The following is a 15,404-nucleotide window of genomic DNA, read 5'->3' as shown; positions in this document are numbered from 1 at the left end:
TCCAGAAAGCATTCTAAACATCAAGTAATATTGCATCTAATTCCTGTTGGAAAGTCCATCTCTGTTTTGGAACAATGGTAGCTGGTTAGTCATTTGTTGGTTGACCATGCATCCTAACCACCTTAACCTAGGTTTTTTTTTTTCTTTGCTGGTCAGCCCATCTAATGACCCTTAACCAACCATATGTTCTAAAACACAGCTACCATCTTAAATTATATGATATTATTGACTTGATGTTCTGACTACCACCATAAAATTTCCAGTGTACAATAAATATCATAAGACCTGGTACATTGGACAATGGACACAATCCAGGGAGCTTTGAGGAAATCCTTATATTATTGGCATGTGCCTTAGCGACTCTTGTTAAAGCGTGTTGGCGAAAAACGTGACGTTTAACGGGTGAAAGTTGAACAGATACTAGACACAGGAGGTGTGTGTAACTGTCATCTTCTCTGTTTTTGTGAGAAGGACTGCCAGTGTTTCTAAGTGAACGGCAAAAGCAACATTCAGAGATGAGTTTAAGTGCTATTCTATCAGAGATCGACGGTGGAGATGACAAGGGAGTTGAAAAGCTTTTGCAGAAGTATAACACAGAGGTAAAGATGCTGCTGTTAGCTTACTATATCATGTTGTTGAAATGCGCGCTAGTATAAATGGAAAGGCTATTAGCGTTAGCCGCTCGCTAATATCAATACACCCAGTGTGTGTGTGATCCAACAAAAAGATGTATGATCTCTGTGGGGGAAATATATATATATATATTTTAACTTTAAACATGTACTTATTTTGTATTTAGCGATTAAAGCAACGAGGCGTTCGCCCTGTGATCGTAGACTAGCATCCTCCAGCTGTTAGCAATGATAGAACCAATATGCTAATCCAACTTGACGGTTTTTAAACAAAACAAATGCTATATTTGCCCCCATTAATGAGCAGTGTGTGAAATCTTGGAGAAAAATGGTCATTGCCGACGAATAGAGTATAAATTAACCCGTTGTTGTGGATGTTAAGTTATAAAGGCTAAGGTAACTTAGCTAAGCTTGACAGCTGTCAAACAGGTAACTTAACAGCAGAAAATACTGTTGGAAATATTATTGTGCTGCTAGTTTCTCAACGAAACATGCCTGTATTGATTTTACTGTTGTGAACATCAATTTCAGACATATATTCGGTGTTTACGTCATGATTTTAATGGTGCTGAAAATTGTTTGTTTTGGAAGAAATCTCCAGAGTACACGATTTTCCTTTTCCTGGATACAGGCTTTGAAATAAACCACATTTAGTTAAGTTTTAGAAAGAGACCGATACTTTTACTATGAATAATCTAATTATAATGAAATTATTTAAATCAGATGAATTGCTGGCAAATCCATCTTAAGCATGGATCATGCCAAGTTGGTTTCTAGCTGGTTTAAGCTAGTCTTTAGTTGGTTGACCATCATAGACCAGCAACAAATATTATTTATTATAATTCATTATAATAGAATAATATATTAACAAAGCTCTCTGTAAAAATCTTTACAGTATGGATATGAATAAAACATAAATGGAAGTGCTACGTACTGAATTGGAGATTTCTGACAGTGCATGAGGAAAAAACTGCCTTTAAATATATATATATGTGTGTGTGTATGTATTTTAATTAATCTACAGAGGCTAATAAAAGTGTCATAAATTAAACACTTAAATGTGGTTGGGTATCGTTTGGGTTTTTTATGATACCGGTGCCAAACCGATACTTTTAAAACGGTACTGGTGCCTAAATGGTGCCTGAACCGATACTTTAAAAAAAAAGAGCCACAAAACAACGGTGGATTACATTAAAGAATGGCTTTTTATTGAAAAAATACATTTAAAAATTCTTTAAATTGAACAATTTATTAAAAGTTTAAAGTATACTTAAATATATAAATATAAATAAATACAAAACACAACACATTTACATAACAAATTCAAAATACAACCTAAGCCAACTGCAATAGGCCTAATTTAACACTAAATAACAGTTACAGTATTAATAACAGCAAAGTAGTTGGTATTCTTGGTATGCTACAAACCAGCTTCAAGTTTCAGCAATTATTATTTTGCAGAAATATGACCATATTCTCTGGCTAAATATTTTAGAATGTGCCGCCTTATTATTTCCATGGCGGCGCTGTGGAATTCTTTTTTTATTCAAAATATTCACAAACTTGGTAACTATGTCATGAACATATTCCGATTTTCAGATATATGTGAGTGAATGTGTTGTGTCATTTAAAAGCCTTTATAATGATCATGTCAGTCTATAATGTGCGATGGGTGCCGCCATGTTAGTTTGCACCTCAGATAATCGGATCTGCCGGATCACGTAAATTCATCCACGTCTCACAAAATACATGAAAGTAAGTGACTGGTGAACTGGGAGAAGAATAGAGTAAACTATATAGTTAATTATACAATGTGTATCTGAAATGAATAAAACACATAGTCAAAGTATAACTGAAAGGATTGTTATTGCCACTTCCATAGACATCAGTGTGTGTTTTTTTTGCTAGTACTTATGTGCATTTAAATATCTGAAACCTAAAATAAACATTATGTGGTTGAAAACACTGAATAGTTGTGATATGTGACTAGCGCTGAGCGAGTCGTCTCTGGCTCGGCGCCAGCCCAAATATGATTTTGAATTTAAACAGCACCGAAATGAGGCACTCAACCCTAGTTATGATTGAAAACACCTTGCCTTAAAGTATTTGTTCACTTTAAAAATGAAAATGGCTCACGAGTGCATCCATTCATCATAAACGTACTCCTTCCGGCTCTGGGGGGTTAATCAAGGCTGTCTGTAAGAAAAATATTAATATTTAAAACTTTATGCAGTAAAATATCTATCTTCCACCAGACCACATTTCGTATTCAACTTACGAAGAAAGTGTAACGCCTCTTGCAGTTCAAAATGCTTATCCTACGTCATACGTTGCGTCAGTTAGGCTTTTTCCGTAAGTTGAATATGGAAGGAGGTCTGGCGGAAGCTAGATAATTTACTTTAAAGTGGTCAAGCTTGGAAGTTTATGAGACATCGTAGATGATCAACTAGCTTAGACCAGCTAGAAACCAGCTACCAGCCCAGAATTTTACAGCAGGAATAGTGAACTGTTTTACTCATGTCTGGCTAGTGGCTACTCTATGGTTTGACAGGGATGCAAGCATTTGTTTATCCCAGATTTATATCGTCTCATTTCATTTCAGAACAGTCACACGTTCGCCTTTGACTACAAAGAGGAGGATGCACGAATTGTGAGTAACATATTTATCTTGTTTTGTATCTCAGTATGGTGTGTTCTGTGTTGTTTTGGTATGTAGTCCCTTTTTTTTATTTAAAATGGTCAATTACATTTTTTAACCTCTATTGTTTTGTGGTCCCTTCTGCAGAAGTTGTGTCGGGGTCTTCTTACAGTCCTCCGCCGGTCAGATCTTCCACTTTGCCAAAGCACCTGCCTGGAGACCATGCGCATCCTGTCCAGAGACAAGCGTGTACTTGGTCCCGTAGCCACCAGAGAAGGCATCCTCACTCTAGCAGGGCTGGCCCGGATCCGTGTGGCGGGACACGGCGAAGAGCTGTTACAGGAGGCACAGTCTGCAGATGAGGAGAGAGTTGTGGTGGAGGCCCTCAAGTGCCTGTGCAACGTGGTGTTCAACAGCATGCCGGCACAACAGGTGGGAGCTGACTTGCATTTGGCGGAGGGCCTGTGTGCCTGCTTGCATTTGATCAGCTCATCCCATCACGAGGTGGGCCTGTTCTCCCTTCGGCTGCTGTTTCTGCTTTCCGCCCTGCGGACGGATGTGCGTGGCACGCTTCGGAAGGAGGTGGGCGCAGTGAGGCTGCTCACTAACGTGCTGGAACGCACCCTCGACGTGCATTGGGTGGGGCCATATGAGGCTGCGCCCCCTGATCCAGAAGCCCCGCCCCTTTCACCAGAAAACAACGACCGTGCCATGGAAGCCCTTAAAGCTCTGTTCAACATCACTATGTCTGACTCGAGCGACGAGGTGAGATTGACAGTATTTGTAGAACAGCAAAATAACATTTTATGTCTATTTTATGATGTTTTTAAAAACCTAAATTGACATCCACGTTTACTATGCAGTACACATTAACCTGAAGAAAGTTGCATAATTTTTAAAAGATGGATTAGATTTAAATCGCATGTGTATCTCACACCAAAAACAGAATGAGGATAATGCAGGGCTTCAGTTTCCTGTTATACTGCTGTTGAATAATTGATGCTAAGTGGAGTCGGTGCTCTTGCGTCCAGCAGAGTAAGCGAAGACAGGTTTCTTTCTCCTTAATCAGATCGTAGGTTCATTGGCATTAATATTTTTAACACCATCAAGCTTTATAAAATCTAATTTCAATGCTCGGTTGGGCTTTTTTTCATGTCTCTGGATCATTTCAACCACTTTTGTTTGACATCCACAACGTTAGATTTAGCTTCAAGTGATAAAGCTGTGATAATCAGCAGTGTGTCAGCCTGTTGTTTGAAATGTTTTCTAAAGTGCTTGTACATTTTTAAAGAATGCACATGATGGGTTATGACTTCATTTGTCGTGCTATAGCATCACTATCACTATTATGCATACTTAAGTATTAATTTCCGTCATCTAACAACAGTTTTATGCTACTATCGTTGAGAGAATACTATAGTTTTTATTAATATATGAAATTAACTTTAATTTAAAAAAATTTCGTTTGTCATTTTTATTATGACTTTTTTTAAATCTCTATATTTTTTTATTAAAAAACTTGGTAACACTTTACAATAACAGTGCATGAATAATCATGTATTAATACATGAATTAATAGTTAATTCAACATGAACTCATGATTAGTGAAGATATGAACTAATCATGAACAAATGAGGAGCTATCATGAACTAAGACAGGAGTCATAATGATTCATGCATGAATAACAGCAGCATTAATACATGTTAGTACATGTTTGATAATTAATGCATTAATTAACATGTATGGGTAAACTAAATCAAACAGGCTTTCTAAGAATGAATAACAAATAGTTTTGACTTTGAAATCCATTTTAAAATGTATTATTGTCATATTTTAAACCATTTTTATCAGAAGCTTCATCATAAATATTACTGAAAGCCACAGGAATAGTTTTTCATTACTTTCACTGATCACCCTTATCAAACATAGAAAATACTAAATCTGCTATATTTTATCTCAAAAGGTCTCAGTCTGTTTTGTGATATTCTCTTTCCCATCAAACTAAACCTACTGTGACTTATAACAGTTCCTGAGAAATCAGTTATCAAAAAGGAAACATGCAGTAAAGTCAGGAAGTGAGGGATCGTCTGCTGGGATCTGTACAGTTCTCTCTCCACCCAGACACAGGCCGTGATGATACTGTACCTCCATTCTCTTAACTGGGCTGAATACTAGTTATACTAGTTACATGTGTATTTGATAGAAAGTTTATGATAAATCATGAGCTGAATTTGATAAGTTAACAGTGAATTAATCATGATGTGCCCCCTCAAGTAAAGTCATGACACAATGATGCATTAACAAGCCATGAGTTGATGTTATTGTATGGTTAGTTAATAATGAATTAATCATGATGTGCCCCCTCAAGTAAAGTCATGACATAGTCATACAGTAACAAGCCATTAGTTGATGTTAGTGTATGGTAAGTTAACCATGAGATAGTAATGCCGTGCCCCCTGAAGTAAAGTCATGACACAATGATGCACTAACAATTCATTCATTACAAAATGAATAAACATATACACTAAGAATCCTTATTCCTTTACACCCTTGGTACAAAAACAAAGTTAAAAAGGCTAGTTCTTTTATTTATATTTATATAATTAAACATATATGGACTTAAAAGAAAGCCCAAACATACCTGTAAAGACACACATAAGGCATGTTTACATGTAAAACAGGGCGCATCCACCGGCTAATGCTAATCGAAGCATATAAGTTACATTTAAACAATTAAAAAATACAGTTAATTAAAGTACACACCTCCAGAAATATCCCAATACAACAATCATACAAACATGTCTTAAATTATTATTTCGGTTAACCAAAGCAGTCGACATATATTATTTGATGAAAATGCCCGCAATACCGAAGGAACTAGGAGCACCGAGAGCGCCACTAATGAGTATCCCACCAGAAACAAACCCTACATACTGAAGTTCCGGGAAGAAAACTAGCTGTGACTAAACGTAGCCTAATTGAACTATAAAAATCTGAAAACGGTTTATATCAAATTAAAATGATTAGTGATAGTTATTAGTCTATTTTCCACGTTTGATTAGACAAATGTGTGTAATTAATGGCTCACAAAAATGGCTAAAAATCACAAAGCTGCAGATGGCAGATTATAATAGGCTATTACAGTTTAAATTATGACAGTATTAAATCACATGTTTAATTCAAAGTCAGAGTACTTCTTATTTATTCTTAAGGAGCCTGTTTGATTTAGTTTACCCATACCCATGTTAATTAATGCATTAATTATCAAACATGTACTAACATGTATTAATGCTGCTGTTATTCATGCATGAATAATTATGACTCCTGTCTTAGTTCATGATAGCTCCTCATTTGTTCATGATTAATTCATATCTTCACTAATCATGAGTTCATGTTTAATAAACTATTAATTCATGTATTAATACATGATTATTCATGTACTGTTATTGTAAAGTGTTACCAAAAACTTAATTACATCAAGTTAAACTAAATGAAAATGTTTTGCATTAGCAGCTATTTTAAAACAAAATCAAATTTAAAAAACTTAAACTTGTTTAATTTCAAGTGATGAAAATGTTTTAATGACGAAACTATAATAACCCTGCCATGAAACCATGATTCCTGAATTATACCAAAGACTAGGGGTGCGTCTCAATCAGCTCCCTGGTTCAGTAGTCAGGGCACTGATCAGGGAGTCTGCAATTTTAAATGCAAGAATCCTTGCCCAAAATGAGCGGTCTTAATTGCAGAATCCTTCCAGTGGACTGAAATGTTCGCTCCCTAAAAAGTCCCACAATGCACCGCAAAACCCAGGTTGCATCGATGCTCACTATGCTCCCTTAACGTAAGTTCTGAAGCACGAAACTTAAATCACGTCACTACACATAACGACGCGCGATGTGTTTAACCATTTTTTATTATATTTCAGCATTAACACACATCGTTGGATGGGTAATGAACACAATCTAGCTAACATTTATAATTTATTAAAGGGTGAAATGTTGCACGTATATGTAACAAGCATTGACAGTATTTATCATTATGTACTTTAAATTACATTACAAGTAATGTCAAAGATATCAGCTGTTGCTCATAAATACCAGTCGTGCTATGTTGTACAATGAGGACCTTGTCACGTTGCCGGAAATAGAGTCATCAGTGTCCCAATGTGTAGTGAGTCAGCGTCCTTTACTGTCCTTACCAGTCCAAATTAGTGTACACGATATTCTGATTCACGAGCTCGGGAGCTAGGGAACTGAATAAGACACACCCTATTATTTATACATCAAGGCAGTTCACTCATATATTAATATGAACAGGTGATAATGCAATTCGCAACATAGCAGAGTAAGTCCCACATTCCAAATGAAAGCCAATCACAAATTGATGAAGTCATTGCATAATATACTCATTGGCTTTATCCAACATGCAATTTTTACCTGGTGTATGATAAAACGAAAAATCCTGCACACTGAATTTGCATTTCGTCCGAGTATGTATTGCATTTATTGGAGAACTTACTTTTCAACCATTGATAAGTATGTAGGTGTGTAGCATGAATACAGTCATACAAACATAAAATCATGTAACCTATAATGTCAAACACGTTGCTGCTCTCTGTTTTCCACCATTTATAGTATGAATATGACGACCACTCTCTCATAGCTTCATGCAATAATACATTGCTGATTAAGAATCTCAGCCAAAGTAGTAGGTCATCTGGGTGTTTTTCATTCACTTTTTCATAGCACTGTGTATTCAGACATAACGCTCATTTGATGCAAGCATATTCCCTGTTTACACCTGTTATTAAGATGTTTTTTTGTCGATCAAATCACAAGAAGACGAGGGAGACATACCTGTTTACACCTGGCTCGCGCGCTTCCCATAATGTTTACACGTTAGGTTAGTACACGGAGAGTAGGCAGTCTCTTGCGGCTGTTCGAACACATTCGACCATATGAGCGTTTTAGGGGTGTAACGGTACACAAAACTGACGGTTCGGTACGTACCTCGGTTTTGAAGTCACGGTTCGGTATGGGTTCGGTACAGCAGTTTTAAGAAATGGCTTTTTATTAATTTTTTTATTAAAAAGTGGTTTACTGAAAAAATTGTCTGTCCTTAAATGAATTAAATTATAACTAAAAGTTTCTTAAAGATAATGCTGTAAACTATATAGGGAGCCCTTACTTGCACATTATTACTATAATATTAAAGGTTAACAACAGAGCCCAAACTATGAGCCTATATTCAGCTGATATTCATGTTTAGATATAGGATAATCAACACTCAAATAACACATTGTGTGCAAACATGTAAACTTCACATAAGGCAGTTTTGGCATTAACTCCTAAATCTAATTATAAAATTATGTTTTTTCTCCAATTTGTTGTTGAAATATAATCTTAGTGACTGTCATTTTCATGACAGATTTATCTAAACATAGCATTAAATATTCAAGACTCTACTATTCTACTAACAGGTTAAGTAGAATTAATATATATATATATATATATATATATATATATATATATATATATATATATATATATATATATATATATATATATATATATATATATATATATATATATATATATATATATATATATATATATATATATAGGCTAATATAGTGCATATATTTAGTGAAAGAGTTGATTTCTCTAGTGAATTAAAAGCTGTGGAGTTGGACACTGAATGACTTCTGACTCAGAGGTAAATGATGCTGCTTGACATTGTTTACAAGCTGTTTGACGTCTTTCGGCGATTGAAACACTGATTGAGCGATTACACGAGTGTTATCCTCAACACAGGCCTACCTTAAGATATTAATTCATGTTTATTCTTCTGGAAAAAGAATGATCTAGATGATCGCTTTCACTCGCGCGTGCGAATATAATATACATAATGAATACTCATTATGTTCGAGTGGGAACTAGGATTGAAGAGTGTTCCACGCTTAAAACAAGCCAACTGTTAAAGATAGCATTCGGAACCGTTCGGTACACACGCGCACCGAACCGAGAGCCCTGTACCGAAACGGTTCGGTACAAATACGTGTACCGTTACACCCCTAGCGTTTACACTACGAAAGCAATCCGATCGAATGCGTTTTCGACTACGTCTCGAAGTGGTCGAAAGTAGACAAGCTCAAAACGTTTTAGACCCCGTTTACACCTGAATTTAGCATCGTCCACTTGTGATCTTAATACTAGGTGTAAACAGGGCCTTGGATATGGAGCATTGATTCACTTTGAAAGGGGAGCCAAAACCATATGTAGAAACCACAACATGAAAAAGACTTGTGAGTGACCTACTTTGATCACCTACAACAACAACCTACCATTGTGGTTGGGAGTTTTGTACTGGCTAGAAAAGAAGAAAAAAAAATTGTTTTAAATGCTAAAAGCTCCTTCCCCCACCCTTTCATCAAGTAGATGAAACAACATTGGTACATTCCAGAGTTCTCAGCCCTTTGAATAGTTACTGAAGTAAGGCTAAGTGTGTCTCAATTGCCTGGCCTTTTGTTGGTTTCGGTATGGTCAGGATTACCCTGGCATAAGATGCACTTTCTTTTCTCAAGCCAGTGGTTTTCTCAGCCCCTAGATCTCTCCATTGCCTCCAAGCTCTCAGGTCATTTATTTGTAAAGGAAACCCAAACATGGCTATTGTTTTGAAAAATCCTTCTGGTTTATTGCTCACACAATTTTTCCACGTTTTGACAGGACAACGAACACCAGCTTCGGCTCATCGCAGGCATCATGAGACATCTCCTAATGCTGAAGACACTCAATGAAGATAAAACCGAGGAGGCTCACAGGTACTTGATTCTGAAAGATCGACAGTTGAATCCAGTTAACTCTGTATACCAGGCCTGTGTATTTTGTAATTGCTTCAAAACCAGTGTTCCAGTGAGTCAGAAAGCAAAAGAAATGCAAGTGCGGTGAATGTGAATGATGAGATGTCTTCTCCAAGTGATTAATGACACACCCCTTTGCCCCGTCGAGACAGCTCAACGCATTCTGAAACTCCCACCCGTTTATTTGGGCTTGACTCATTGTGCCCACGGTGGTGCCGTCACCGGCCCTTTCACACTCCTGGAATGCTACCCTCTCTCAATGCATTCTACAGCACTCTGAAATGACTAACTCTGCGCTCCCCCTTTAACAAAGTGCGCTGAATGTGCTGAACCAGTCCTGGTCAGTAGATGTGGCTTTGTTATTCAAATTCTACCCACAGACTGAAGGTCCCCCCCACCCCTCAGTGTTTTCAGAATGCCTGCTAATGTTTGTCTGTCGCCATCACATTTCTAGAATGTGACATGAGTATGTTGAATGTTCTTTTGCGTCAGAGAAGATTATAAAATGAGCAAGTGAAAGTGGCATATAAATATTTACTATCCATTTGCACAAGGTACTTCCATGTGAGAGGGAGGGTTTTTTTTTGGCATCTCCATGTGGTCCTGTTTGGCATCGCAACTTGACTCGTCTAAAATGTAAACTAGCTCACACTGTGAATTCTGAAAGGTTTTTTCCATGGGTGCTTTGGTGTGCATACATTTTAAGAATTATATGGACTCCCTATATCATTTGGTGATTCGGTGTCCTTTTGGAGTCTCCAAGTGTCCTTTATTTGGAAAAACATCTAAATTTACCTTGAAAAAAGCTAGTAGAAAATAGTTTTGTGAGAATCACCCTTCAATCTGATGGTTTACTTGATGACAAAATGAACAAGTTAAACAAGATAAATGGTGTATACTTAATTTCATGATAATTGTTCGTGATAAATGCATTCTCTGTTGAGAAATATGTAGATAAAGATGAAAATTAACCATTCAGTTTGTGGAAATTTGGACAATTAATTAGAATAATAATAATTATTAATAATATGAAAAAACAAAAACATTTGAAACCCATTTCAATTGCAAAAAACATTGCATAAATAAAATAACATGAATAATTATTAATAACTATTATTATTATTACTACGTAATAAATTGTTCTGCATGTTGGTTATCAGATAGTATCAAAGTTCCTTATTCCAAGAGTTTCATGCAATGTTCTCATCTTATTGTGTGCTCAACCTTTATCATTTGTCATTTCTTCTAGTCATGCCATAAATCTCCTGAGTAACCTTCCCGTGCAGTGCCTGGATGTTCTGATAGACGTCCCTGTCCAAGGTGGGATGGAAAAGTACGGTGGGAAGAACATGGACATAGTGCAGATGCTGCTAGATTTTATGGAAAAGAGGATAGACAAGGTATTGCACTTAAACACCTGCAAGCTTCCTCCGCTGTTCCTCCTCGTTGCGTTCGTTCATGCTTCATGTGTATTTATCCACACAGGGTTCCAACTATAAAGAAGGCTTGACACCTGTGCTGAGTCTGATGACCGAGAGCTCTAGATACCACAGGGACATCCGCATATACCTCAAGGCCCAGGTGCAGGGTTGAGTCCATGCTCAGTGTAATTCACTGCTTCTTTAGTGCTTTAGATATTCACTTAAAGTAAACATTTAGTTGCTGATTCAATGTGTTCTCTTTGTTTGCTGCTGTGCAGGTGTTGCCTCCCTTGAAAGACGTGAAGGAAAGGCCGGAAATCGGCTGCACCGTTCGGAACAAATTGGTGCGTCTCATGACACATATAGACATGGCAGTGAAACAGGGAGCCGCTGAGTTCCTTTTTGTGCTCTGCAAGGAAAGCGGTGAGAGTTCTGCTTGTTTTTAATGTTTCTTAAAGTGTATATATACACTATATTACCAAAAGTATCGGGACACCCCTCCAAATCATTGAATGTAGGTGTTCCAATCACTTCCATGGCCACAGATGTATAAAATCATGCACCTAGGCATGCAGACTGCTTCTACAAATATTTGTGAAAGAATGGGTCGCTCTCAGGAGCTCAGTGAATTCAAGTGTGTTACCGTGATAGGTTGTCACCTGTGCAATAAGTCCTAGCTCAAGAACAGTGCATAGAGAACTTCATGGAATGGGTTTCCATGGCAAAGCAGCTGCATCTTACATCACCAAGTGCAATGCAAAGCATCAGATGCAGTGGTGTAAAGCACGCCGCCACTGGTCCCTAGAGCAGTGGAGACGTGTGCTCTAGAGCAGTGTTTCCCAACCGGGGTGCCGTGGGACGAGAGCAGGGGTGCGGTTGGGAAACACTGCTCTAGAGCACACGTCTCCACTGCTCTAGGGACCAGTGGCGGCGTGCTTTACACCACTGCATCTGATGCTTTGCATATATATATATATATATATATAATTTTTTATTTTTTTTTAATAATTCTCTCTTTGTAAACTTTGTTCAATGCACGCGAGTGCTGCCGTATGTTCGAATATGACCAGTCATTTTCGCCATCATCACCCGGGTGACGTGCCAGAAGACGCGAATGAGAAGTTGCACGCGCTGTGAGAAAATTTGTCTCTGTGCACTCATCCGAAAGCGCGCACACGTCTCACAGCGCGCAAATATTGAGCTCTCTTTCAAGTCTTGCTCTTGAACAGACAAACTCACACAAAAAGTATGTCAACATGTCCATCTTGATGAGTATTCTAGCAGACATAGTCTGTATATGCCTTAAGTAAACTTAATAGTCGAGAAAGATGACGCATATCTGAGCATTAGTTCTTAAAGGGGCAGTAGCCTTTACTGCTGTCTGTTTAATGTCAAACAACAAAAGACAAGGACATTACTCACTGCCCTTGATTGAATAGCTTTTGTAAGTTTAATAGGATTAATCTTTAATTTATACACTCAAATATGCAATGTTATTTTACATTTGATCAATTTCTGTACCTGAAAACTAATGTTAGATGTACCTGAAAAACCTGAAAAGCATAGTTTATTTTATTAGTAGGCCTATCTTTGCTCAATAGTATTTATTTGTGCTGCTGCTTGTATTTAAATGATTTGTTCTTATTATTATCTTTATTTTTATTTGACAGTAGTCCTTTTTTCCCTGAACATAGCAAATACTGAACCGTACCGAAACCGTGAACCTAAAACCGTGGTACAAACCGAACCGTGAGCAATCTGTACCGTTATACCCCTAGCATAACATATGCAAGGGGGTGCCACAAAATGGAGAACATTTTCAAAGGGTGCCATGACCGAAAAAAGGTTGGGAAACACTGCTCTAGAGTGACGAATCACGCTTCTCTGTCTGGCAATCCGACGGACAAGTCTGGGTTTGGCAGTTGCCAGGAGAACAGTACTTGCCTGACTGCATTGTGCCAAGTGTAAAGTTTGTTAGAGGGGGAATTATGGTGTGGGGTTGTTTTTCGAGGGTTGGGCTTGGTCCCTTAGTTCCAGTGAAAGGAACTCTTAATGCTACAGCATACAAAGACATTTTGGACAATTTCATGCTCCCAACTTTGTGGGAAAAGTTTGGGGATGACCCCTTCCTGTTCCAACATGACTGCCCACCAGTGAACAAAGCAAGGTCCATAAAGACATGGATGAGCGAGTTTGGTGTGGAGGAACTGCACAGAGTCCTGACATCAACCTGATAGAACACCTTTGGGATGAATTAAAGTGGAGACTGTGAGCCAGGCCTTCTCGTCCAACATCAGTGCCTGACTTCACAAATGCGCTTTTAGAAGAATGGTCAAAAATTCCCATTTAACGCAGTTCGTTGTTATGGGAAGGAGGAGGCGGGAACCTGCGAACATTCAACACTTTAATATATGAATAAACATAAAATGAAAGTAAAGCAGACAGCCCATCACGGACGGCTGCCGCACACACATAAACAAAACAAACAAAAACAACGTAAAATCCAGGCCTGGTCCTCTCTCGTCCTTTACTGTCGTCGCTCCTCCTTTTATGTATCCGAAGTTCCTCTGTGAGAGATACGAGACAGGTGCCTGTGCCGTTCTTTCACGGCCCTCTGATTCGTACTGCTTTCCACATCCCATAAACACACTCTTAAACATTGTGGAAAGCCTTCCCAGAAGAGTTGAAGCTGTTATAGCTGCAAAGGGTGGGCCAACTCCAAGTTAAACCTTATGGATTAAGAATGGGATGCCTTTAAAGTTCATGTGCATGTAAAGGAAGGCGTCCCAAAACTTTTGGCAATGTGGTGTATATGACATTGTCAGTTTTTAAATGGATGGTTGTTTGCAGTTTTGGGATGTTATGCTGTCTAACAAAATGCAATAATTAATATTGAATGAGCTAATTTTTCATTTGGATCATCATTTTCTCCTGTTGTTCATGTGACGCAGTGGATAATCTGCTGAAGTACACTGGTTATGGTAATGCTGCGGGGCTGTTGATGGCACGAGGGTTGCTGGCCGGTGGTAGAGGAGAGACGCAGTACTCATCTGATGAAGACTCTGACACTGATGAATACAAGTCAGCCAAACCGTTGTAAGTGAATTTTTATGTATGCATAACAGCTAGTCTTATTTTCTTATAGTTAAGATGTTGTATCATTTTGTATTGCATCACATTTTTCCTCAACATTCCTACAATTTATTCTGCATTCACAGATTATAGTAACAATCACTCTTGTTTTTCAGCATTAACCCCATTACAGGTCACATAGAGCACCCAATGCCAAACCCCATAGATGAGATGACAGAGGAGCAGAAGGAATATGAAGCTCAGAAGCTCGTCAATATGATTGATGAATTATCAAGGTGGGTTTTTTTTTTAAACAATTAAACATTTATGCAATTAAATAGCTACAATTTTAAAATATTAACAAACTACTAATTATAATTATAATATTATTGCATTATAATTACTATTATTGTTTTATTTATATTTTATATGTATTATTACATTTTTATAGTTTTTTTATTGTTTTAAATTATCCAATTTAAACTCTAAAAGTAAGATTTATTCAGGCATAATCCATTTTTTCGGAAATCTGTACATGCAGATTAGGGTTGGGAATCGTGAGAAATTTCCCGGTTCCGGTTCTGGTTCTGGTTCCGATTCCGGTTCCGATTCCGGTTCCATTAAAATTATTAAACAAATAGTGGTAAAGGAAAAAGGCACAATACGCAACTCAAACAATGATTTTTGTTTTTATTACTCGGTTTCAAATTAATTTACAGGTTGGCAATGTCAAAAAAAGTCCTGTATTGAACATATATTACAGTATTAATTAAGCCATT

General features: G+C 37.5%; 1 protein-coding gene across 1 annotated transcript in view; it reads left to right on the top strand.

Annotated features, from left to right (window-relative positions):
• The first annotated feature begins 261 nt into the window (after nt 1–261).
• ric8b (RIC8 guanine nucleotide exchange factor B) overlaps nt 262–15,404 on the top strand; it is a 17,233-nt gene continuing 2,090 nt past the window's right edge. The window contains exons 1-9 of the mRNA XM_079825559.1: nt 262–599; nt 3,235–3,282; nt 3,418–4,035; nt 9,999–10,093; nt 11,382–11,532; nt 11,618–11,713; nt 11,832–11,976; nt 14,505–14,649; nt 14,802–14,921. Coding sequence (XP_079681685.1) covers nt 516–599; nt 3,235–3,282; nt 3,418–4,035; nt 9,999–10,093; nt 11,382–11,532; nt 11,618–11,713; nt 11,832–11,976; nt 14,505–14,649; nt 14,802–14,921 — 1,502 coding nt within the window. The 5' untranslated portion in view covers nt 262–515. The remainder of the gene's footprint in view (nt 600–3,234; nt 3,283–3,417; nt 4,036–9,998; nt 10,094–11,381; nt 11,533–11,617; nt 11,714–11,831; nt 11,977–14,504; nt 14,650–14,801; nt 14,922–15,404) is intronic.

The sequence above is a fragment of the Gobio gobio genome (assembly GCF_949357685.1).
Source record: "Gobio gobio genome assembly, chromosome: 9".
NCBI classification, from domain to species: Eukaryota; Metazoa; Chordata; class Actinopteri; order Cypriniformes; family Gobionidae; genus Gobio; species Gobio gobio.
Note: the sequence above shows the minus strand (reverse complement) of the source record. Positions and strands in the feature narration are given on the sequence as shown.